We start from the raw sequence: 27,383 nt of genomic DNA, 5'->3' as shown, positions 1-27,383 counted from the left end.
TATTTTAAAATTTGTAATGTTTTATTATATTTATTCATAAAATTTATTTTGTCTAAATTTGAATAAAGTTGTATAGATATAGATTATGTCACTCGGGTAAACTTGCAGTAATCATCTGACTAATAGCATGAACTCGAGTAAGTGATTCGGTCATGCTTGCACGCATGAGGGAACTTGCGTATTTACATGTAACGAGCAAGAAATTATAAGAAAACTTGGAAGCAGGTAGTAATTGAAGTTAATGTTAACGAGGCGCTTGTGCTATTGTTAATCAATATTTACTGCTGAAAGTTTATTGTATAAAAAAATCGCATAATAGGAAATCTTATAAAATCGTAATTGAAAAATAAATATATATTTAGTACAAAAACGTGATATTATTAATTTGATGTTAATTAATTTTTTCATATATTTCAAACTGATTATGTGATTATATATCTTTTATGGATTCATTAATTAAGAGAAATGAATTATTTGTATATCAGATATTTTCATTATATAACATATGATAATGATGCAATATAATTTCAATTTTATATTAAAGATTTAGAAAATTATTATTAATGTTACTATTTTTTCAGATACAAAGTCTTATTTTAGTATTTTGCATTTTATAAATAATTTTTATACTTTATACTTTTATACTTTGAGTATTTGAAATCCTTTATTTATATAAATTGAAGGGCACTTTTAGATATCCGCAAAAACTCTCGGAAGGTTTTGCTCTATGCATCACGGCACTGTAATGCAGAATTAAAGCGCGCTGAATGTACAATTAACATTTTAGGTGACAATACTTCCGTAATTATCAACCAGAAGTTGACAATTAAATTGACACGTAACCATATTGCGTGAGTATTATATATGGATAATTATAGGATGCAGCTGACAATTAATTAAGTATTCCTTGACAGTACACAATGTTTATAGAAGATAATGGCAATTACAAATTATACTTTTAATTAACAAAGAACGAGATATCCCTCTCTGATGTTGATAATTTTCGAATGCGGCTTTGTAAAACAGTTCAAAGAGAAACGTATCTTTTTATAAGTGCTTAAAATATATAACATTTTTGAAAAATTTAAATCTAATCTAGCATTAAGTGCCATGCAATAATTGTCCGATACATTTTTTCATATATTTTTTTCATTTTTTCTCCTAAAATTCCGACAAAATAGCCATCAAGTTAAAAATGGTTTGAAATTAATATAATTTCTATTAAATTCAGATTTCAGATGTTAAAAAGAGTGAGTTTTATGTTTATTCGCGACAATATGAACATTAACTTATTAAAAAATGTAACTCACCAAAGTTACACCGGTTCCAACCCCTGATTAATGCAAAGGATATTGATTCGGTGTCAGCAGGTAACAAGTAGACCGATTCTTCAGGAACTATTCAATGAAGGGAATAAATTCTGACTACTTATAATACTTGCTGGATAATGTTTCGGCACGTTGAAGGGAACAACTGAACAAGCAGCAAATATGAGCCAAACTTTATAAATGACGGGAGAAAGTACAGAGACACTAACTCGTCGACAACCCCACGCTATCAAAGGCTCGATTTGACATGCACCAATCACAAATATAAACACGTATCTGTGATTCATAATGAGACATTTTCCTATATATGCAATTATGTCTCACAAATCACTTTTTGTCTCGAAAGAATTTTAGTAAATTGAGATTTTTCTTCTAAAAGCAATTACAAGTACTTCTATAATCTTGGGATTCGCAATTTTTTAAAATTCCTTAATATTCCACAATATCTTATACTATACCTTAAATAAAGAACATGTATAAATATAATTTAATCATTTATTCTTTGTTGACACTCTGTCTTTCCATGAGGTTCTAATAAAATCGGAAAGACCAGATTCATATCTGTACTTTAATCTCTCTTGTACGGTGTTATTTTTTATTTAAGGGTGATAATAATTTGGATAGAATACGGATTTATATAATAAAATTTAGCTAATAGTTGAATCATTTTTTTACCTTTTATAATAAATAAAAGAACAAATCGTTTAACAATTTTCTGTTACAAAAAAAATAATAAAAATATATCTGAAAATATAAAAGCAATATATATATATATATATATATATATATATATATATATATATATATAATAAAATTAAAAGTCTGATAATAATTATTTATAAAAATAAGTCATTTAAAATAGAAACTGAAAATATAGTTAAAATAATAGATCATGAGCAATCTATTATTTTAATATAATACGATAAAAAACTAAAGGCTCGAAAAAATTAAAACTTGATAATTAATGGAAATAGAAATAGCAATTAGAAGCCAGCACAAACATGAGGCGCGAATAAATTTATTAAAACATCAATGGCACAAAACAAAACGCAAATGTTTTGGTCCTTTTCTTAAACCATCTTCAGCATATAAAAAGTTAAGATATATAAGTAAAGAAGCGGCGGAAATCAGTGTTAAGAAACAGAAATTGAAAATAAACTCTCGGACATATACCGGAATATGTGAGATAGTAGTAAAAAAATCAAATCGTCATTGTAGTCAAAACCGAAACGTCGAAAAACGTATCAACAGAAAACTTTCGTGTCGATGCCCGTAATTTATTGGACGTGTCCCTTCCATGGTTGGATGACCGTAAAAGACATAGGATAGGATGAGATTATCCAAGTCTATTAATGTAGCATTAAAACGCATGTCAATATATATATATCGAGCACTATCAATGCAGTAGATTGTAGTGTCCGGTATATGTCTGCTACTTTATTGTCGATTCTTGTTTTTTAACACTGATTTCCGTCGCCTCTTTACTTATATATTTTAACTTTTTACGCGCTGAAGATGGTCCAAGGAAAGGACCAAAACGTTCGCGTTTTTTTTTTGTACCATTGATATTTTAATAAATTTATTTGCGCTGCTTCCTAATTGCCATTTTTATTTCCAATAATAATTGAATTTCTATTATTTTAACATCTTTTGTCACGTTCTTGTTAAATTAACGTTAAAAATTGAAGTAAGAGACTCTGATATAAAATATTTACAAACAAAATGGGAGCGGGCTAATTAAAAGCTGAGCGGTGTGATTTTTCTTTTTTCTTGTTAAAATATACGTTTCGGTCTTGATTTCAAATCATCAAGAGATTATCATTGCGTTTCGTTTTTCGTGACTCGTGGTGTCTTGTCGGTGAACAAAATTCGGATATTTATAATGCTTTCAATTAACCAGATCAAGGTAAATTCTTTCTTTACGATTGGAATCGGAGGGAGGCTTACTGAGCTTGTCCGATATAAGAATCACTGGGGTCATAGATACACGCATGCACGACAAAATCTAACTTTCTTTGCTGATGATGGTCCGAAATCAGGACCAAATCGTACAAAATAAATGTTAACAAGAAAGAAGAAATTGCACATCGCTTACAGCGCTCGGCTTTTAATTAACCCGCTCCTATTTTCTTTGTGAATAATTAAGCTAATATTAAGCTAATATTTCGATGTATTCTATGTACTAGCGCGTTAATTTTCTAATTATCCTTGAACGGAAAGAAGAATCGCATTACATACAATTGCATATACATAAGCAACTTTGGAAATATCTCGATCTATGATGTATCTTACAAAACATGCAGGCACGTTTCTTTGTGACAAAGACGCCTCGCTCCAGTTATTCTACAAAAGCATTACATTCTGGAAAGAGAAAGGCAAAGGAATTTACAGTACAGCCGACTTATATAGCGCTGTAGTAAAGCAATATGAATAAAATTTAATGATATAAATATGACAGAAAGATTTTAAATTAAGTATTTCTGTATTATATACAAATATGCTTTGAATGTATGTGTATACATATTTTGTTTTCATGTATCTAGATACATGATTATAATGATACAGACATGTTATATATATAATTATCGATCAATTTCGCAATTAAAAATACGGCACAAGCTCATGCAAAGAATCTGCTCGGAAAAGCTTTTAAAACGAATAGAGTAATAATGTCCACAAATTTACTCCATTTCCAATATAGAATTTGTTCTTCCAAGATTTATTCTAAAAATTGTCAAAGAATTCTCTATACCTGTCATAATTGCACTGCTCCGAATTCAAGAATCACTTAATATCTTTAATGTCTTTTAGTCTTTTGGCACAACACATATTCGATTATGTCCCTGACTTCGTGCAAAAATTCGTCGAAAATATCGATAGTATAAAAATTGCGAAACGCCTGCACTGTTTCACTCCACGACATCTTTGTCAAGAAGCTCTTGATGCAGTAGGACCTCCATTCATGACAGGAGTAGCTTTTGGCCCAATGCCAGGCTCGGCAGAAGTTTTCGTGATTTAGTTTGGCTAGGGAGGTCTCGGTCAACGGGTCTAACAGGTCCGACATGAGAAATTTATCGGCTAACACCGTCGCGTCTAACAACGACTCGATGTTTTCGCACTCCAATGCGGCACCATTCGCCGCTAGTATCAATGTGTTTAGGCCGTCGCGCGATGTGTTCTTTAATCGCACTCGTCTCTTACCCGACTCACTAAAACTGCCTTCCAACATGGTGAAAAAAAAGTCCGAGCGCCGGCATAGCATTCGCCTGCATGCCTCTACTGTCGTGCCATCATCTAGTTCAAATGTCACCAACGACGATACCGTTGGCTTCGTGTGATCCGTCGTCTCGTCGAGAGATAATCTCGAATAATCGCTGGTCTTCAATGAATTCGTGATCGGTGGATCGGCCGGATAAAGATGCAATGTCCTCGCCAACTGGCAGATCGACCAGATCGCCGACTCGTGTAGTTTGTGTGACGATTCCGCGAGCAAGCGGAATATTAACTGCAGTCCGCCATACTTGTCTAGTAAGCACTTAAGATTGTGGTGTGTTTTGATGAGAAGCGGTATCGATACCGCGGTCAGCAGCTTTTGCTCGTCTTCTCCGCGCAGTAATATAAACGACAATTGACCGATGGCGCCGCCGGTCTCCGCCACCATGCGTAAACGCCGCGTGCAATCCTCCGCTTCCGGCAGAGTCTGCAGGTCAAATACCAGGCCCTGCTTCAGCAACGGTAGAAAATACGCCGTATTACTGGAAAAAAATTGAGAGATGTTAGAAATATAAACGCGATAAATAAAACCTTTCTAAAATAACCAATTTGAATTTAAAAATGATGGAATTTCTTTTTTGACAGATCTCTTACTTCATTATCCTCATTAATATCTTGATTGCGGTGACTCGGTATTTTTGGAAGTTTTGTTTCTTCGTATATTTTATATAATTCGTCAACGGTTTGATGATCTTAGGATCAGCTAACTCGTCGATTGGGTAAAAACTCAAACTGTTGAACAACACTAACGTATAGAATTCACAAGCATTCATCTTGCTGGGAGTCTCAGAACTAGTTGAGAGCGAATCGAAATCGGCTTCGGCGGTCGTTAGCGATTTGTAGCTCTTCAGGGAAGTTGTTTCTTCTGTAACAATGAAATATTAATTTAGATGAATAAATTCGATTAATCGTAATCGAGTGCAGACAAATTTTATGCAAAATTTAAATCACCTCACATGTAATTAAATGAAAAATTATGTCAATAGAGAACTAATAAAGATAATATGTACCATCTTCATCGTTGTCGCCGCATTCGGTGTCACTGCAGATCGGACTATAAATGTCGTTATCCTCGGTATCGTCAGTTTCCGGATTGGAATCGGAACAAAGCAGCAAGGGCGGTGTACTGGGTGGTGACGAGGAGGAGGCGCTCGTGAAACTTCTCGGGCTCCAATCGTCGCGATAAAAGTCCATACTAAACCTGGACGTTCTAAAACAACAAACTAATTGAATTAATTTCGATTAGAAAAATAACAAATAAAATTCAATCGCCTAGTATATATCTTATCAGAATCATCGTTTGTAGATTCTGATATTTCAATTTAATGAATATTCAACAAATAATATTCCGCAATCTTTTTCACCTTTCCGCATAAGTCCGAGTGTACTTCAAAGGTGTTTTCTGGTATTCGGGCGGATAATCGCTGAAACGTTTCCTAGACGTGTTATTCTTGTCGTCGTCCACCGCTATAGCAATCACGTCCTTCAGTTTTGCTATCAAGACATCCAATATACCATGTTTGGCCAAAATGTCGAGAGCATTATCATCGTAGATAAACTGTGCGAGAGCTTGTAATAATGCAGAATGATAATGTTTGTGCTTGGAATTGTTCAGTAGCGCTATGATCAACTGTAATCCATCGCTATTCTTGATCTTGTTTCGATTTACCGATTCTCGACAAAACAGGCATAGACTAATCACTATTTCTTTGTATAGTTGTTCTTTAGAACTGCTCTCCACTGAGTTGATCAAAGTTATGATCTCCTCGATCGTGCCGGAAATGCCCAAGTCCAATCGACACTCGGCTATTTGGCAGAGAATATAGAGACATTTGATGGCCATTTTATTGTTTCCCTTGTTGCAGCACCGCACAAGACACTTGTAGCCTTGCTTGTCCTTATCTACCTGCATCTGCTCGCCGCAGCGCGGATCTAAAGTGACAAGAAAAGCATACATAGCTTTCAAACACGCATCCACCAATTCGGCGTGCTTAGTGTTTTCATAAGATTTTTCTTCGGCCTTAACGAATAATTGAGTAACCAGTTTGATAATCTGCAATTCTATCATTGTTTCCCTGATATGCATATAAAAACTCCAGATATTCCTGCAAATATAATTGAAATTAATTAATTAATATTTGTAATATTAGACACAAAATATTAACAAATTAATTATTTTTCTATATAAAGTAATTAAAAACAAATAATATCTCATAATAATTAGAATCACACGAAATATTAATGGTATATAATTATAAAAATTTGTAAGACATATTTAGCATTTAATCTTGGCATTTTTTCTTCTATATAAGTGTTTATATATATACGGAATTTACATAAATACAATTGAAAAATTAATATAGATGAAAAATATTATATACTAAAATAAATATATTATGATTATACTAGAAGAAATTATAGTAGAATAATTTTATACCTCACAGCTCTGATGGCCATACAATAAGTTTGCGTATTGGTTTTTAATATTAGGTGTGGCACAAGTGCTTTCACTACTCCAGCATCGCACAACTCTTTGACATGCCACCTACATTCGGACAAGTTACTGACAAGTCTGCAAGCGCGGCAATGCAGCTTAGTGTCCAGTTTAAGATTTTTTATTATGAGTACTACATTAATTCCAATCTTGCTGTATTTTATCTGAAATTTTAAATCTGTCAGACAATGAACAGATATTTTATTAGTATATAACATAAATGATGCAAATGTAAAAAATACTGCGTGTATAAACATGGATATTATTCAGTTTCGTTTAAAGTCAAGTTATACTAACACACTCATGTGTGTTGTAACAAATTTTTTTATATATCATTGCTTTAAAGAGTAGCACAATTTATCACTCCATCTTCTCCTCTCTATATCAATTTGAAATATCTTTATTAATATAGTAGACATATTTTCATCAATATTATCATCATCATTAAATATACACTATTTAAAAAAAAAAAAAAAAAAAAAAAAAAAACAGAGAACACTTTTCATACCCTAACAATTGGGCTATTTTCAAACCGCTGAAATTCGATGAAAATTCATCGTACACAAAAAATTAAGAAAACATTTTGAAACTTGCAGTTTCAACTTTAATGCGCTCTCGGTGATTTAAAAAATTTTTTTATCTTTCTTATTCTGTGCTTTAAGAAAGAATCCATTGTTTTGTTCCCTAAAATTATATTTTTGACACTCTGCAACTCCATAAAAAAATTTTTCTCGAAAAATTTAATTTAAGTTTCATAAACTACAACAGTTTGCCTACAAAATATTTTTTAAAAGTTTTCCTACGATTTTTTTTTGATTGAGTTACACGATCTTGATTAAACCTATATTTTCTAGAAATGGAAAAATAAAAAAAATTTTTTAAACTGTCAATATCACGTTACAGTTGAAACTTCAAACTTCAAAATGCTTTTTCAATTTTTTGTCTGCGATGACTTTTCGCCGAGTTTCAGCAGTTTGAAAATAGCCCAATTTTTAGGATATTAAAAATGTTTTTTTTTTTTTCAATCATAATATTAAAAATATCAAAAAAGATCATTCGCTTTTTCTCTCTCTAAATTTTAAATGAAATTTTCTCTAGTTTTTAAATGAAATTTTTTTTGACACCTTTTAAATACAAGTTCTACTTACGCCCTTGATCTACGTAGCGTACTTTACAAGAATGATCAATCAAGTATATTACAAGATAGGAGCATAGGACATACCTTTTCCCTGACGTCGAAGGACATGCAAGCATCCGCGAGTATGCTCAGGCTCATGTTTACTATCGCGTCATTCTTGCAGCGCAGAAGCTGGACGAGAATTTCAAGGCTGCTGCTCCGCGTTGCAAACTCCTTACATCGTTTAGGGTCGCTCTTGAGATGGGCGAGGCAGCTGACGATACCGCTCTTATTGTTCGCCCGGAAATGCCTTGCTAGGTCCGGTACGATCGGGCACTCGTCCGTCGTGTCCTTCCGCGACACTTTTGGCAGCGACATCGCGATATCCCGACACGATCACGACGAAAATCGAGAATATCGGTCGGTCGACATAACCTCAAAATCGCCCGAGCGAACCAGGTCCACGGTCCACGCTCTCGTTGGTCGCGTCGCGTGGCACCGGGCGCGCTACGCTCGACATTGACAGTTGGATTACATCAATTATCGCGGTCGATAATACGCGCGCTTTCCCGAAGCTCCGATAATCTCGATCTCGGTCTCGATGTCGGACAGGAAGATGTATATGCACGTAGTATATAAGCCGTGCGAATAAAGGAGATCTCAGGATCTCGGGAAGCTCGACATAATTATTCAAGTCTCTAAACTTTGAATGACCCGCCATTTTGAGTAGCGAGCTGAAGGCTAAAACAGGGAGCACACACTTTTGCACATAATTATAAGCATAAGGAAATTGATTGGTCAATTTCAAGTTGTTGGAGGGAGTGCAATGAACTGTTGAGGGAAGGAAAAAGAGAGCAAGATTTATATACGCATGCGCATAAGGTTTTCAATGGGCGCGTTCCACTTAGTGACCGCAACGCTCACGGTATCATTTCATTCTTGTTGTTCGAAAGTTAAACAAAGACAGATGATGCTCGCGAGCGTTGCGGTCGTTAAGTGGAACGCGCCCAATATCTACTCCCCACTTCTTCTCGCACGTGACCGATTTTAATTCATTCATATCCGAATTCCGAATCTGAGAGCAAGTGTGCTGGTAGCTGGTATCAGCTGGTATCAGCACGCTTTTCCACGGTTGTCCACGATGGAGCATGTGCGTTCTGATAAAAATGAGAGCCAAATACAAATTCGTTTTGTAACTAAGCAGCAGCGGTAAGAAATGATTTTTTCACGTGTATTCGTCGAATTTATAAGAACATGATAACATATCTTGGTTTGTGAATGTCTCTTCAGATATGCAGTGCCGGATTATCCCTTATCAGTACACAGTTCCATAGTTAGCAGCGAACTAAATACTATAATAAATGAACTTTTGAGAGGTGAGGAGGAGAGTTTTCGTATGAAACCTTGTTTTAATGTATTCCAAATCGTTCTTATTTCTCTTCAAATGATTCTCGATTATTAATTATTTAATACATTACTATTTAGTATTAAAGTATATATATCGCATGCTTTTCCTGACGCATGTGTATAACTTAAAAAATAATATCATGTAAAGTTAATTTTTATATTTAAGTATTTGAGTTATTTGTAAGACAGTGTCGATAATTTTTATCACGAAACTAAATGTCTGATTGTTTGCAGAGTCGAATGATATCCAAGATGAAGTAGAATTTGATTTCTTGGTTTGTTCACAATTCTTGCGTACCCCCTTAGCAGAACATATCGCAGATAGGGGAGTTTTTACGGAAGAGGTAATAGATGTGGAATATATAGAGAAGCATCCTTTGCCAGAACCAAAAGATTGTTTGATACATGACGACTGGGTATCAGCTGTCGCTGTTTGCGGAAAATGGTTGGGGTCCTTACGACTATAAAATTTTAAAAACAGAAGACAAAACGTGTACTCTCTGTATTTTTATATGTTTATAATTAAGATATTAATATTATCAATTATTCTATTTAGGATCCTAACTGGTACTTACGATAATAAACTGCATATTTGGACATTGAAAGGTAAACATCGTTTTGTAATCCCTGGACACATGTCTCCTGTCAAAGCGGTGGCCTGGATATCTCTCGATGATGATAAAGCTTCCTTTGTCAGGTAATTCTTCGAAAAATAGTAGTGTAGTTGTATATCCTTTCTATGTGAATTTCATATTTATATTTTTTTATATACATACAAGTTATTAATTATGACACAAATGTTCAAACAATTTTTTGCCCAAATTACACAGTATTTGAAACATGTAAAAAAAAGTTAAAATATATCGCAGAAGATAAAGGACAGTTATTAATGACTTTTATAAATATATGCACACACAGTGCATCGATGGACCAGACATGCATGATATGGAATTGGGATATAATAAAAAATTCTGTGGAATGTGTACATGTTTGTAAAGGACATAAAAGAAGTGTCGAAGCAGTCAGTGTAAATTACAACAAAACATTAATGGCAACTGGCGCTTGGGATAATATGCTTCTTATATGGTCAACATGTAAGTACATTAATATAAAAAACCGAATTACTCAGTTTTTTAAATAAAAGTCTTTATCTTTATTTTTTTTGTAAATATAAATGCGATATATGACTTGCGATAGAAAAAATTTTCTTCTTTTAAAAAATATTAATTTTAAAGAGATTTGAAAAAATATTTATTACAAAACAGTGTAAATAGAGATGTAAGTCGGGCAATAAACGACTAGGCACATGAAATAATAATTAATAAGATCTCTCTTTTGCTAATTAAGCTACACAAGAGGAAGATGATGACGGGGAACCGGCTTCGAAAAAGGCAAGATCAGAATACGCTAGTAAAACGAAGGTACGTAAATTAAGAAATTAAAAAAAATGTATTAATATTAAAATATTATCGTGATCCCACATGGTTATCATACGTCGTCTTATACTCCAGGTTCCAAAGCGCTCGATGAAGGGACACAAACAGGCAATCAGCGGGATTGTGTGGTCCGACAAAACCGAAATCATTACGAGTTCGTGGGATCACACCATAAAGATCTGGGATTCGGAATTGGGCGGTATCAAGCACGAGATCCATGGCGATAAGTGTTTCTTCGACATTGATTACTCGCCATTATCACGCGCTGTGATAACCGGATCGGCCGATCAACATGTGAGATTGTACGACCCGAGATCTACAGGTGCTTAAAGCTTCGACATAATTTATATTATCGATGTGTTTATAAATACTGAGGGAAATATTGACAAAAATTAAAATATTTTTAGTATAAAATCAACTTACATATGTTTACAAACACTGAGGAAAATATTGAAAAACAGTAAGATACTCTCTCTCTTTCAATATAAAATCAACTTACATATTTTATCTATAAAATTAAATCGATATTGAATTTTTTTGATTTCAGATCAACGTAGAAAATTTTATTATTTTTTTTACCGAACTTTTAAATTTTCCATTTTCAAAACTTTTCATTAATTTAACATCAAGTAAATAAATATTTTTATAAGATATATTTGTGTTATTGTGTTATGGTTTTAGAGGGTACGATTTTGAAAGCCAAGTTCACCTCTCACACACAGTGGGTAGCTTCGGTGCGTTGGTCGACCGTAGACGAACATCTTTTCATCTCGGGAGGATATGATAACATCGTCAAATTCTGGGACACCAGAAGGTTAGTTACAAACAATAACATACAATGTGCAAGATCTCCGTGATATTTCGTTTGGTTGCGTGATCGAATTTAAAGAACCGTTTTTGCAGAGAATTAATATTTGCCATCTTAATATAAATTAATAATAATTATATAATATATAATTAAATAGTGAAAATTATAAAATTGTTGCTTAAAGAAGAGTTAAAATTACGTGTTAAAATTCAGGTATTTAAAATAAGAAACATATATTGTATATGAGAGGATATAGAAATACGAGGTCTCCGGATGTAAAAGTGGCAGTTTTGTCTATATCTAGTACTAGATTTATGCATTAATGTTTGCGATCGTATTCCAGCCACAAGACTCCGCTTTTTGATCTTATGGGGCACGAAGACAAGGTCCTCAGCTGCGACTGGTCGAATCCCGAATTGATAACATCCGGTGGTGCAGATAATACTCTAAGGATATTCAAGTCCAAGCATGTGACACGCTAATTATAAATATAACACAAATATTATAAAACAAAGGCATCGTGTACAATCGATACAGAAATAATCGAGAAATTGCTCGTAAGTAATTTAGGTATTCGTAATAATAGTAAAAAATTTTGAAATCTGAAAATATTTAATATGACTAATAAATTGAGACGCAAAGAGCGATCTCTATCATTTTAATACCGTATAAAATTTGTGCGTTTAGTTTAAGAATCTTTGTACTTGTTATGGATATGTATTTATCGATCTTCTCGTTTCCCACGAGAGTGCTATCCTGAGTCAAAATCAACAAACTGATTATATTTAATCACATCGTCATATCGTATGTGAAAACCGGATCGATACACGAATGCAACGATAAAAAAAATAATTATAATTGATTTTAATATTGCAGCATCTTTTGATTAAGAACATGGTTCGTTCCTAGATCAGAGCATTTTCCGTTTCCTCTCTCTTCTCAAAGAGACTCGTGTCAGATAGGTGAAGTAAAAGAATCGTGTCGCTCGGCATAAATCCCCAAAACAGATCGTTTATTGATCAAAAATAAGGGACGATAATCGTGACGAATTTGGGAAATTCGCTTCCCCGCATCGCGAAGTATTTAATTATTTACCAAACCGTTTCTTCATTACTCGTGTAATTCTAAAAAGACCACCGATTCAAATGTGCACGCCCCTATAGCAGAGACACACATTTAGGGTGTATGCGTTAATAATACAGGAGCAGCGGAGACCGTGCACCCTCGCAATAGCGCGCGCATTCTTTTTCCCTCTTTTTCTTTCTGTACAAGTTCTGTGTGTATGTATGTATGTATGTGTGTGTGTGTGTGTATATTCTGCACACAAGTGTGCGCTGCAGTCTCTGTATGTAAAATAGGCAGATGATGGTTCTCTTCGAGTACGCGTTATCTTTCTGCTTTTTCTTTTTTTCCCCCTTTTGAAGTTTATGGCATACACCTACGTGCACACACGCGCACACGCTCCTTCTCTCACTTTCGCTCGCACATTCTCTCGTCGGTTTTTCGCGTCTGCTCGCAATATTTTCTCGTCCCGCGCGATTTTCTTCGGTTCTTTTTTTGTCCTTTTTCCTTTTTTTTTCTTCTTTTTTTTCATTTGTTTGCTTGTTTATTCTCTCCGAAGATTCTATCTAAAAATTCCCACGTTATCTCTTCTCACACAAAGACTAGCGTTTTTTTTAAACGATCCAAAATAAACTAAGGGCACTTTTTAGTGGCTTATGCTCCATATGTCGTCGTCGCGTGTGTTACGTCCCCCCCCCTTCCCCCCTTTTACGTTCTTCGAGCTTTTTTTCATTATTTTTTTTTCTTTATTCATGAAAAATCTAATTCTGACTTGTTTCTTGTTAAACTTTGTTTTATTACAGCACCTATTCGACTTCCTAAGAGTCACCCTAGATCTCTTAACTAGCTATGACACAACTTGCCTTAACGTCTAAAAATTTTTTTTTTCTTCACATTACATGCTAAAACGCCTTTTCTTCGTCTCTGCCTTAAAAGTACTCTCGAAATTCTACAAATTGATCCTCGCGCGCGGATTTAAAAAGACTCCAGCGTCCGACGACATCGTTTTTTTTTTCTCCCCGTTTTTCTTTGTTTCTGTGCTTTTTCTCTCCATCTCTGGCCAACTTTGGAAAGACGACGCAAAATAAGCGGTACACGGGGTACGTGTCTCATTTTTCTCGTTCCATCGTAGTGTATTACATTATGCACACACAAGTCCCGCTTCCTTCGTTCGAGTTCGTTCGTCGCCGAATACGAAGGACAAAGCGGAATACAAATGCAAAAAAAAAAAAAAAAAAAAAAAAAAAAAAAAAAAAAACAAAGGGTGGAGGGGCGCGGAGATACATCGGCGGGGGGAGAGGAGGAAATGTGGAAGAAGAAACAGAGATGTCGACTAATTACAACTATGTCGCTTAACAAACGCGTGTAAAACAATAACTTAAAAACTTGGAAAACTAAGGACTGTACAAATCGAAGTACAAGACGATGATCTAGTCACCTCGGACCTCGCTTTATCGCTAATTCATTCACTCTCGCACGCAACAAACGCACGCATTCGCTCTCTTAAGCCGATCTCGACTAAACATTATTTTACTTAAAAACATCCTACATCTTTTCGTCTCGTTCTCTCCTCACTCTCAATCGATTATCTTTCTCATCCTCTTTTCTACAATCAGAGCCTATCGACTACAGTATGCCTAATCTAAAAAAGTTTCTATGCTAAAATTCTAGAGAAAGCTTTACGCTGGAAAGCAGCATCGTCCGCAGCAGCAAGAACCGTCTTCTTGCTCGAAAACCCTTGTTGGTGGTGGCCATAGACTGCGGGGAAGCTCGCGAGCTCTTTCACGGCAAAAGCTTCACGTTAGAAGCAAAGAATCGTACAAGACGAGGAAAAAAAACATTCATATGATTTTTCGCTTCTGACGTCGTGACACCGATATCATACACCACTGAGGGATACTATGAGGAACGTTTTTTTCGCGCGTCGAAATCTTAAATCCTCTAGAATAATATCGATTCTAGATTGTGGGCAAGGGGGAGGAGGTGTGGCGACTTGTCTTCGCCATGCGAAATTTCACGCGAGCTCCCACGCCCTATCGTGATTCAAATTCAAAAGCCCACATCCGGCCAGCCCACGCACCCGACCCGCGGTGCGCAGCAAGCAAATAGTTCCTTACTATTTATACAATTATACAAGTATAGCGCTCATATACATATATATATATATATATACTGTAGAATAATATATATATATATTTATCAATTAAAATATGAATAGCCAGTCAGTCTTGACGGGTGCGAGGTGCATAGGCTGAACGGTGCCCCATGCCCGTGTCTCGATCCCCCTCCACTCCCGTGTCCGTGATAACGTACACGGAGGGATGGCAGGTAGACACGGGAAATGAGAGGCATATATTTATATATGTATTCGTATCCTAACTATTACTGTATAGCTAAACTACTGTTCTACCTAACTACCGTTGTAAACTTAGCCGATAAAAGATCGCCCCGTTCCTATTATCTCCTAATTCGAGCGAGTGCTCGTCGCTCACTCGCACGTCTCGCTTAATTCTAAGGATTTTTTTTCCTTTTCATTCAGTTCAACTCTAACTATCTACGCGAGACACGTTGCCGCGCGCGTTAAAAAAAAAAAAAAAAGACGCGTCTCTCCGCGCGTTCTCTGTACATAATAATTATGTGCTCTCGCTCACGATCGCTTTTTTCTTTTTCTCGCTTTGCCGGCCACCATTTCTTTTCCATCTCTCTCTCTCTCTCTCTCTCTCTCCATCTTCTTACGGAATTTCTTTGTATGTATTTGAGGATGTTGGACGCACTATGTGTCTTCATCCCCTTTTAAACGGATCGGCGCAACTATAATGCTGCTCTGTTAACTCGCTTTTCTCCCTCTTCTTTTTTTTCGTTTGGTCGGTCACGATAATTACTTTAGTTTTTTTTTTTTAGTTGTATACAAGTCTATTTAGTAAAATTCTCAAAATTTACTATTAAAATCACATATGGATTTTTTTGTCAGTCAATTGGTGACAATCTCGCCTTGTGCAACAAATACACTATACGCACTCGCTAAAAGATGCTCCTCTCACTCTCATTCTCACTTCCATCTCGGCTTTATATCCCCTCTCTCTCATACACACTATCTCGCAGTCACTCTCTCTTTCGCACTTACCCTCTGTTTTTTTTTTTACTTTTTACTTTAATGTGTGGAGTCAAATCGAGTAATAAGTCTGTCTCTTAAAAAATAGCTCATACTTCGCCTTTCTACTTCTTCATCTCTTTTTTTTTCAATTTATCTCTCTCACTCTCTCATCAAATCGTGATGTACCAAAATAAACTAAATATATTATTTACTTCAAGTCTCAACAGTGTAAAAATCTTTCATACGTTTAGATGACATCAATAATAGTTAATCGTTAATTATAATAATACATCGTTATTATTGTAATATTATAATAATAACTACAGGACTCGGCTTTCTTTCGCTCGTTCGTTCTCTCTCTCTCTCTCTAAAACTCTAACTACCTGTGCTTGTTGCCATCGCCATTGTCACTTCTCCTTCATCTTCATCATTTTCTTATATGTCACGAGAATAGCCTGCAGCTCTCGCATATTTTTGGTAAAAAGCTTTTCTACATTTTCTCCCTTTCTTTCGCTCTTTCACTCGATCCTTGACTGTCAATTCCATGTCAGACAATACAAAACTCTGCCGGCTGCACAGATGATGATGGTGATGAGTTAGGAGAGGAGGCATTCACAGGAGAGAGGGAAAAGAGATGAAGATCTCGTTGGATGTAGGTGCAACGTGAGAATAATCAAGACCCAAACGGGCAACATGATGATTTTAACGGATTCAAATAATATAATCATTTACGTTCACAAATTTTCAATTTTCAATTTTTTTTTTTTTTTTGGCAAAATATACTTATTTTAGTAAATACAAAGTTATCGCGCAAAGTGGCGTAACAATGCTCTAAAGATTTTCAACCTTCTTAAATCGAAACTTCTCTGATTGACGAATATTCTCGCGCGATGTTACTTTATGATTTATTTACAACTATTAATTTTAACATCTTGAAAGATGACAAAATATCGTCTCGATTACTCTCTTTCTCTCTCCTCGATCTGTTTAAACACGCGCACGCGCGTGTGTATATGTGTGTGTATACGTATACATGTGTGTACGATTGTAGATCGATGCATCTTTATCTTTGCTTCCCGTCTATCCTTTTACCGATAGTAACGCGCGTTTCCTCGATAAAATAAATTAATTTACACTCTAGTTATACTTGTCTGGTGTAACAAACCCACTTTTATCATTTTTATTATTTTTTTTTTTTTTTTTTTTACTCTCTATCTCAAACATACTCTCATCCTCTCCTTTCTCTCGTTATCTCGCGCTCTCTTTCTCAATTTATCGTAGTTTGATTTTTCTAGAGATTTTCTTAAAGATGTTTTTTTATCTTTATTATTATTATGGACCGCCCGTGATATACGCATATGTGTCTATTTTTTCTTCTCTCTTACAGTCCAATTCCGTTCGATAATGCATGCAATTACACGTACAAAATCTATCAAATTGATAACGAAAACAAATGTATATAGAGATATTTATAACGTGAAAACAATTACAGATATATTAACTAGAAAACCAAATTTGGCGTCGCATCTGAATTTATCGATACGTAAAAATATATTATAACAATCTCTTTTTCCTTGTATCCTTTACTTTTTCTCTCTTTTTCTCTTTCATTTAACGGATCTGTCTGCAAAGGCACGATTCTAAAAAAAATTGTATTTAAGCTGTACAATTAAAAATCAATATTGATCCGTAGCATAATCATTATAAATATAATACAAAGAGTGTTTTTCTTTCGTTCTTCGCACAATAATTATATCCAGTATATCTCAAAATTTTTTCTTTTTTACATTTTACAAACAAAATTTTATCGTCGTAATTTCTCTTTTTCCAATTTGTCTTAAAAAAGTATGTATAAATTAACAAAGAAAAAAGCAAGAAAAAGAATAATCATTTTCCGTCTTTTGCGTACGCTGAATACAATTTTCAAATTGCACCATCACATTACATTCTAAGAAATTATTAATTTTCAGAAATTTAAGATCAAGGTTGCAAAAATAGACTATTTTCATATATTTTATTATTTATTGCTACGGTATGTGCCGTGTTGAAAAAGTTTTGTTGCAAATCACAATTAAAAATATAACATAATAAAATACATTCAAATAGCTCTTTTGCAAATTTTTTAGAACTGACGTGATAAAGCAATTTAGGAACCAGAATAATATTCATCCAAGAAAAAATACGGGAAATGGTTATCTTCTTTCGTGTGTTCGAAAATGAAAGTTTTTTTTTCTATTAAACTGTAATAATAATTTATCGTTACAAAAAAGGCAAAAATATCATTTAAAAAAAAAAAATACTTTACGCGGCGATGTACTCATGTATGCCCGGTTTGGAATGTCTCTGAACATCATAACAAAACGGAAAAAAAGAAAAATCCGAAAAGAGAACACGTGAACTCGTGAACAATAAGAGTGTATTGTTTTTGTCGGTGTATCTGTATAGTCTACGTAATCTGTATGTGAAATATAGATCTGTGGTTGAAATATACGCTCTTGTGGAAGACACGTGCTTCCAAGCACGTTCTTAACGAAGAAGTTCCGCAAATGAGCGCCATTTTTGAAATTTGCAGTCATAATTCTGAATCTTCGAATTTCTTCTCTCGATGTTATATCTGTCAATCCTATCATTTAGAAATAGCGCATTCTGTCTTTCTCTCCCTCCTTTCACCATCTTTCTCCCTCTCTCTTTCTCTCTCTCCATATTATTATTTACTATTATTTTCTTAGGAAGAATTCTCCTTTATATATTTCTGAGCAGCATTACTTTTTCTTCTCCTTTATTCGTTTTTTTCCCTTACGATTTGCACACGCACATACTTTCTCTGTCTTTCTTACTCGTTAAAATACTTATTCATACTCTCGAATTCTCAAGATCAGTTTCGATCAATTTCTGTCTTATTTGTTCTTAGTAAACGTAATACCTAAAGTTACATCATGGAAGCCTATCAGCTTGACACTAAACTGTCCTTCGTAAATAATTTTTTTCTTACTGTGTATGTGTGTGTATCGCTCTCTCTGTGTATCTATGTATGCACATGGGAGTGTACGTGTTATCGTTATATAGATCGTTTTAATGGAGCCATATCGGTGCGAAAGCACTTGCTGGTCCGCGCGGATGACACGTGATCACTCTCATGTTTTTTTTTCTCCTCTATTTCTCTTCAATTCTATTCTGTCTTTCTCTCTCTTTACTCGCTCTCTTTCGCGCTTACACATTCTTTCAACATTCATTCTGCCTACTCGTTGCAAAATATCAACTACTTTCCCCTATTTACTGATGGATAAAACGTATAAAACATCGCTGGCAAGTCAATTTATCGTGAGGAAGAATCTTATCCGTTACGTAATGTAGTTTTTGTTTCAAATCTATATTCTTCTTAGTATAATCCCGCTCGATGTCGGTTGCTGTCGCTCATTCTACGCGTGTCTCTTGATGCGTCTCTCTCTCAATTAGTATGCCTTTTCTAACTTATGTAACTCTTAACGTGATCGTACATCTGCAAAATCCGAAAAATCGCTTTAGTATGTCATTCTATTGCGAGCGAAGAAAATCGGCACGATATTATCGCATCGTGCGACATTACGAGAGGGAGAAAGAATTCTGACCTATTATAAACCGTGGCCTACTTAGGCTGTTGAGCCTGGTATTGTTGATAGGAATCGTCGGGGGACGCCGCGTTACTCGTTTGCTCCGACTCGCCCAGTGGCATAGTGTGAATGATGCTAGGGGCAGGGTAAGTGGTGTAAGGATAAGGATGCGGGCTCGCTATGTACTGAAAAGTAGAAACAAGAAGATGATTAACTTTTATTTTTGTGTCGGCATTAACTCAAATCAATCTAGTCAAGCAACACATATATTCGAAAGACAATTATAAAGATTTTAGATTTAGTTCTAAGAGAAATTCTAGGAAAACATTCTTCCGATTAAAATTTAATAAGCGTTTTAAACTATAAAAGACATTTTTTGAGATTTCCTATATCATTGGAATAACCTTTAAGTTTCAATCTTGGAGATGGTCTTCCGAATTTTGTGTTTTAACAGCTGATAAAAAATTGATAACTTACGGAACCAGTGCCAAGATGCAAAGTAGACATCTGCGTGGTAAGCTGAGGAATCATACTGTACTGCGGATTGCTAGGATCGGCCGACGGTATCATCTGTAACAAAAAGATCAACGAAGCTCGATGATGAAAAAGTAAAGATAATATTGTTTCGTAAAAAAAGATATTCCAAGAATATAGGAACCTTGTTAAAGCTAAAACAATAATTGAACACGGTTTCCTAAAAAAAAAAGAGCACGTAATTCAACAATATGATATAATAATTATATAATTTCGTAGACATATTGATATCTCAAAATGTTTCAAATATATCTCTAAGAATCGCTAAAATATATGCATAAGCGTAAAACAATTCTATCTTGAAAAGGATAGTACTAATTTAGATTGAACGAGATTCACATGCTCAAATGTAAAATGTTTCATCTATTAACTTTGTTGTCGAAAATAAGAACTGTTACATACACGAAAAAATAACGTTAATCTCTTGGATCGAAAAGTCCGACACAAAAGTATTTTCCTTCAATTGTGTAAAATAACGGAAACAAAATGAGCGAAAAGTGTATAAAAACTCACGTCAACCTGTTGCATATGTGGTGGGGAAGGATGCACGAGATAAGGTGCCACCCAAGGAGTGCCTGGCACACTGTAACCAGGCAATGCCTGACCATAGTGACGGCTGTACTGCGTTAGAGTTGCCGCGGGAAGCATGTGAGTCGCAGCAACGCCGTTCTGGCCGACGCCGCTTGTATCGTAATTCAAAGTAATGTTCTGAAAAAATAAGGAAGTAATGATAAATTAGCATATTCAATGATATATCAACAATCATAAAAAGAACACTACTACAAAAATATAAATCCTATGACATAGTGACACATGTACACGCTTCCCAAGATTAATATCACAAAAAAGAATTTTATTCAACTCAAAAAGAAAGGAAGTGAACTCAACACTAATTAGTAACATAATACATGTGTCACACATATTCGCATACTGTTCAAAGAAATAAAGTATGTACGTCGTATATACTTTATATACCTCGTATATACATCATTTTGCATGTATACAATATCATTACGATATATGTATAATTTTATAGGGATTGATAAAAAAAGAATACATACTTCTCCAGTTTCTCTCCATATTGTACTCTTGAACAACGATTTCTTCTTATTTCCACCATCAGCAAACTTAACTAATAAAGGATCCTTTGCACCTGGCAACGCTTTTCCATTGAACATCTGAATAATTTGCTCGCATTTTTCTTTAGATTCCATTCTGTAACAGCCATTAGAAATATCAAATTACTCTTAAGTTCTAAATCAACAGTATACTATATTGTATTATAATATTAATATTTTCTCAAATCTTACCATGACTTAAAATAATATAAGACAATAACACGATATACAAATATTTTAATATTTCTCGTCAAGAGGCAAATCTTGCACAAAGTAAACGCAGCTCTCGGGAAAACAGTAGTAGCAATGTTACTATCGTATATCATGAATTTTCATGCGAACCTTGCGAATCCGACACCTTTGCTTTGACCGGAAGTGTCGCGGAGAATGCGAGTTGAAATGACCTGTCCGTATTGAGCCAGCAATGCTTCGACGTCGTTCTCCTTAAAGGTCAACGGTAGATTGGCAATGTACAGATTGGTGGGGTCCTGCTCCTGTTGCTGGTAAGAGAGTAAAGACACTATGCAATTACTTGTGTAATAGAACAATACGATGGATATATCGATTTTGCAAACAAATCTGAACGGACTATCATTTTAACTTCCACGACTGTTATTGTATATCGCTGCTTTATTTTATCACGATTACAAATGGATGCACAGGCGAAACGATTTATAGACTCGAAACTTGAACGTCTTAACACGTCTGCAAAATTTCTTCAACTATTTCAGAAATATCCTGTACAAGACAGAAAGATATATTATTATTATTATTATTATTAGATTATTATATCATAAATTGATATGAAATTATGAATAAATAATGGGGAGAATCTTGCGACAAATGAATGTGCTGTGTGGTCGCGTAATTTTTTTCTTCTTAGTCTGGAACGTTAAAATGATATTTGCGAGTTCTAGCGCGAATAATAAAATCGAAATAATAAAAATACACGGAAAGATATTTATTCTCGAAAAAAAATAACGAGACGTAATCTAAATGTAATCTCGAAAAAGTGAGCGGTAAAAAGAGCGGTAGCTTCGTCAAAATACAATATATTTTTTCTACCAATACATTGATACACTACGAAAAGATCATGAAATTATATATTAGGAATTATCGTCATCTAAATTTCGAAACAAGCGCAAAGTAGAACGAACGGGAGGGTATATATATCGAGGACCGATATTGCAAAACGTGAAACCGTATTAAGATAATTATTATTCTTAATGTCGGGAGGTTATCATGCTTCATGGCAATTTCATTACCACATTCTGGTGGCTCTCTAAATTTGCTTGCTTTTAGGATGCATTCGATTTATCTTTCGACTAACAAATATATCTATATATATATATATATTTATATAAATATATATGCGCTATTTCTAAAAGATTCTCTCCTTGAATTTGTATCCTTCTCGCGCGGAGCATGCTCACACGAGAATAAGATATAATCTACACATACACATCATTATACAATCATTAACAATCCTCGCGTAAAGACTCAGCTCTATCGAAAGAAAATTTGTGTCGTTTCTACGAATAAGCCCTAAGAAATAGGCACAATAGAGATAAGAGCGAATGAGCACAGCTAAAAATCACAGATATAAAATAAATATAAATAAATAAGAGACAAATCAAATATATATAAGAAAATAAAAGTCACAGATACATATTTATATAATAGTACAAAACATATATATATATATAATATATAAAGACTCTCTACTGCAATTGTTAGACAAATTTTTATTGGTAGACGAGATCTCTCGTAACATACGAGATAACGATAAGTACGTTGTCGCCTGTGCATACATTTTATCGTAACGGAATGGGACAAATTTGCTCGAGTATTGTGCATGTGGGATTGGAATTATTTGATGTAAAAACCTGCCTATTTGCGCAATAATCGTCTCTAGTCGTCTCGATGGTATTTAGAAATTTCGTAGCGCGTGTAACCGATATTCATGGAGGCATTCGCGAGAATATATGATCGTAATTTCTGTAGCAAGGATTATATAGCTCGGAACCTGTGTATTAACTCTGTGTATTCCGTATCCATTTAAAATTTCTAATATATTATGTATGTACACGTGTCAAGAACCGTCTCCGTCGTCTTTACAGATAACCATTCAAAGCGGTAACAAAGAATAGGTTCAAATAACAAATGGCATTTCATTGGAAACAGAGAGAGAGAGAGAGAGAGAGAGAGAGAGAGAGAGAGAGAGAGAGAGAGAGAGAGAGAGAGAGAGAGAGAGAGAGAGAGAGAGAGAGAGAGTAAGAAGAGAGAGAAAAAGAGAAAAGCGTGATAAAAAAAAGCACAGATATCTTTACGTATCGTATATACATACATATATGTATATATACAGTTATGTAAGTAAATGAACGGATGTGAAGAAGGAAAGCGACATTGGACGAACACATGTCTCGCACAAAACACATAATATATGTGAACGTGGACACGGACGTACATATACGTATGTGTTCATGCTCCGTTTATGCCGTTTGAACGATTCCATTAGAAGAGAGTAAGTGAAGAGAGGGTGAAACAAAACGTGATAATATAAAATATAAATAAAGGATGAGAGAAAGTAAGAGTGAAGAGAAAAAGAAAAAGAGAAAAATATATGTGTACGTGTTTTTTTTTGTTTTTTTTTTTTTTTTATGATATACTGATGCACCCTCAAGCATATTTCGAGATGCCACCACACTCTTCTCTGTCAACATATAATAAATCAATCAAAATATCTACGATTACTTGAGTATACTTATACTTTACGACAATTTACTTCAATCTTGCGAATGCATTAAAACAAAAGAACGAATAATGAAAATATCATGATATATAAGCCAGGCTGATGGCATTTAAAATATATGCGGGCTGTCGCAGAATGAAGCGATTATCATTTTAATGAAGCGAACGATTTGTTTGGAACGAACACACGATCCATCGACTCTGTTTCCATTTTAACGCGAATTAATCGCGTTATTAATCGCAATGCCATTCGTTCTACGACATTCTGCATATATATGGATGATCAAATACAGGTATAATGAAAGCTCCATTGTTTGAACGCTATTTAATGATTGATTATTTGAATGATATGGAAAAAAATGATACGATTATTTTCGAATGATGTTATCTCGCAAGAGAAACATTGTTCAAACAATCGGACTTTTCCAGCATCGTTCGAATAATTGAATAACGTTCAAATAATCAAGCTTCCGCTGTATTAAATGTACTCTTTCTTAATATATTCTTATTCCGATAGGACAGTTCATACAAACTCGTCAAAGATATGATTCGTGCATTCGGAATTTTGCGTAAGATTCGACATAGCTTGACTTTTAATCTCGTTGACATTTTCCCTTTTTTCTTTTACCCGATTCCGTTTATTCATTTTACTTGTGTGACTTCTACATGACTTTTTTTATTATCCTATAACTCTGTATTTAGGATGGATGTAATAAAAACAATTAATATTTTTATATTATTATTTATAGGTGACTAATATTCACATTTTCAAAATTGATGACACAATTAATTTTTATATATAATAGTACATAAGTAAGTTGTTCTCAAACTTGAATCTTACGACGAGCTCCCGAATGCACCCTGTAGACGCGTTGAGAGATTAAACTTTTATCGTAAGATAAGTGTACGTGTAAACCAACACCCCTCGAGGAAAGATAATCCGAATAATACGCGTATCCCTGGGAAAAGTAGGAGGAGGGGACATAGGATTTTAATCGAGAAGAGATACGATGTTATCGCGCTTTTAGTTATAATAATATCATATCGCATGCCATCGACATCGTCATTATCATCACACAGTTGTTGGTCATCACACCCCGTGCTTTTTTTACCGCGGGCAACTTAGAGGAACCATTCCATTTGGAGAGAAAGAGAAAGAAAGAAAGAAAGAGAGAGAGAGAGAGAGAGAGAGAGAGAGAGAGAGAGAGAGAGAGAGAGAGAGAGAGAGAGTTAGAGAGTTAGTTAGTTAGTTAGTTAGTTAGTCTTATGGATAAATGGTACAAACAAGGAAGGTCGATACTCTCGTTCGGCAGCGTGTGTTTTTTATTTCTTTTTCGAGCTTTTCAATTCCGATTGAATAAGATTAATATAATACGACATAGAGAGAGAGAGAGAGAGAGAGAGAGAGAGAGAGAGAGAGAGAGAGAGAGAGAGAGAAGCATCATCCTCTTCATAGTAAAGAAATTAGTTTGACTTTATCATAGTCGAACAAATTTAATTTAGTGTAACACTCACCGAATTTTAAGCTAATACTCTCTTTGGATCACTAATGTTACGATATGAAGAAGAACATAATGAACGTAATGTTGCACAATATATCGATATTACCATTACTAAAATTGCTACTGATATGTCGCGCTTATGCTGCTATACTTCAATGCAATACTGTTCTCTTCTTTAATTCGTTATCAAATCATTCAACGATTCAGCAAATAAAGTTTTACGTCAAGCTTTAAGATTACGGTACTCATAGACAAAATAGACTTACAGGCAATCTCTTGCAAGTATATCATTAATTATATAAATCTAGATTGTGACACAAATTGAACGTCAATGACAGGTTATTATTGTGCCTCTACAGCGGGGTTTGAAATTAGTGTTGAAATTCGCAGAATGCAATTTTCAGACATGATGATCTTAAACATAGTGTTGGCATAGCATGGTATGTCGGCTGTATTTGTGGTCGAGGTATAGCAGCAAACACCGATAGAGGTCTGGTAGGAGTAGGGCAGAATTATAGACAAAAAGATCAGAGAAAATTTCTAGATAAATGAAAGAGAAGGTGAGAAACACAGAGAGAAAGAGAGATAGAGAGAAAGATAGAGAGGCTCTTGATGGAAAAAATATATTACAGTCCCCGGTGTACATATATAAGAAATAATCGAGAAAAATATTACGGAAGTATTTTTTTGAATTATACACACAATTGCTCGTCGCACATACAAGCTATACCCTTGTGAGATTTCTACCGAATTAATTATATTGTATTAAGAAGAAATACCATATGTGTGAGAATGCTTTTGAAATATTTTTTTTTTAAACGATTTTTTTTTTCTCTAATTCTCGTCCTGATGTTTCTCCTTAATGTTAAGAGAAACTTTTGCCAAGTTTCATGTTTGTAGGATTATTGATACTAGCGCGGCAATTAGATTTATTAGATAGAGATTCGTACAGCATCTATGAAGCAACTAGAGAAAAAATTAATTTATGAAAAAAAAGATATTGAAATTTTTTCGTTTATGATATAAATCTCTCTGTAAACAAAGTAAAAATTTAATAAAACTAAATAAAAATAAATCGATATATATTTCGTGCACGAATGCTTAACTTGGAATTCTAATATTAAACACAAAATTTATAAATAACAATTCTAATTGATTGAAGCATTAATTGCTTTAAAATCTTTTCAATATTGCAATAAAAGAGACGTCGTATGTTTCGCACTTGTAAAATTATAATAAAAAAATGTGATTTAACTCGATTGGTTTTTCAATGTTTCCGTGCAAATAAACGGGGGGGCTGACGAGAAAGAAGTTGTATGAAAAACACAACAAAACACAATGGATAGAATGGGGTAAAAAATAAAGAAACGACAACGAAAAGAGAGAGAGAGAGAGAGAGAGAGAGAGAGAGAGAGAAGAGAGAAAGAGAGAGAGAGAGAGGTTTACTGTTACTCTGGTATTACTCTGTACTTGCATGCACAACCACGTACACTGTCCAGTCTACGGAGCAACCAGATACCCACTTTCGCCATCTGCGCTTGTATCCCCTTGGCGACCAGTGCTTTGACAGCACCCTCTGCCGCCATCGGTGACTCGAAGTCTACAAATCCGTAACCTGCAACATTGTAATTACAGCATAAATTTTACCGATTTCTCTTTAGAAAATTCTAATATAAAATATTTAATAATTTCTATAATAATTGATGGATACATTGATTGTACTACGTGCATAATATTGATACACATTGAATTTATGCATACATAACACATAATGATTCTATCATGACGTTAGCGATCAACGTATTAAAATTATTCAAAAATTGTTATTCGTTTCTATCTCGTTAAATTCTCCCAAAATTTGTCTTCATT

General features: G+C 34.5%; 3 protein-coding genes across 12 annotated transcripts in view; 1 reads left to right on the top strand and 2 right to left on the bottom strand.

Annotated features, from left to right (window-relative positions):
- Nucleotides 1–2,270: 2,270 nt before the first annotated feature.
- Nucleotides 2,271–8,723, bottom strand: Rnb (R and B). Its single transcript, XM_070313177.1, has 6 exons — nt 8,318–8,723; nt 7,039–7,259; nt 5,966–6,706; nt 5,612–5,811; nt 5,196–5,466; nt 2,271–5,083 (listed from the first exon to the last, which is right to left on the bottom strand). The coding sequence occupies exons 1-6, from the start codon at nt 8,588–8,590 to the stop codon at nt 4,126–4,128; spliced, it is 2,664 nt and encodes an 887-aa protein (XP_070169278.1). The 5' UTR covers nt 8,591–8,723; the 3' UTR covers nt 2,271–4,125.
- Nucleotides 8,724–9,152: 429 nt separating this feature from the next.
- LOC138942725 (ribosome biogenesis protein WDR12 homolog) lies at nt 9,153–16,108 on the top strand. The gene is made up of 9 exons (XM_070313188.1): nt 9,153–9,421; nt 9,503–9,588; nt 9,854–10,064; nt 10,176–10,316; nt 10,538–10,713; nt 10,967–11,040; nt 11,131–11,377; nt 11,737–11,869; nt 12,207–16,108. Exons 1-9 carry the CDS (start codon nt 9,354–9,356, stop codon nt 12,343–12,345), a joined length of 1,275 nt encoding a protein of 424 aa, XP_070169289.1. The 5' UTR covers nt 9,153–9,353; the 3' UTR covers nt 12,346–16,108.
- Nucleotides 12,849–27,383, bottom strand: part of Shep (alan shepard) — a 33,155-nt gene continuing 18,620 nt past the window's right edge. For 5 of the 10 annotated variants that reach the window (XM_070313178.1, XM_070313179.1, XM_070313180.1 and 2 more), the window contains exons 6-12: nt 26,978–27,129; nt 21,604–21,761; nt 21,205–21,358; nt 20,657–20,851; nt 20,087–20,179; nt 19,628–19,794; nt 12,849–19,518 (exon numbers count right to left, since the gene is read on the bottom strand). In XM_070313178.1, the coding sequence (XP_070169279.1) occupies nt 19,645–19,794; nt 20,087–20,179; nt 20,657–20,851; nt 21,205–21,358; nt 21,604–21,761; nt 26,978–27,129 (902 nt within the window). In that variant the 3' untranslated portion in view covers nt 12,849–19,518; nt 19,628–19,644. The remainder of the gene's footprint in view (nt 19,519–19,627; nt 19,795–20,086; nt 20,180–20,656; nt 20,852–21,204; nt 21,359–21,603; nt 21,762–26,977; nt 27,130–27,383) is intronic. The other 5 variants (XM_070313183.1, XM_070313184.1, XM_070313185.1 and 2 more) reach the window with 5 other exon arrangements.

The sequence above is a fragment of the Polyergus mexicanus genome, unplaced genomic scaffold (assembly GCF_030449975.1).
Source record: "Polyergus mexicanus isolate NDT 795.1 unplaced genomic scaffold, iyPolMexi1.0 SCAF_23, whole genome shotgun sequence".
NCBI classification, from domain to species: Eukaryota; Metazoa; Arthropoda; class Insecta; order Hymenoptera; family Formicidae; genus Polyergus; species Polyergus mexicanus.
This window is presented reverse-complemented; position numbering and strand designations above follow the sequence as displayed.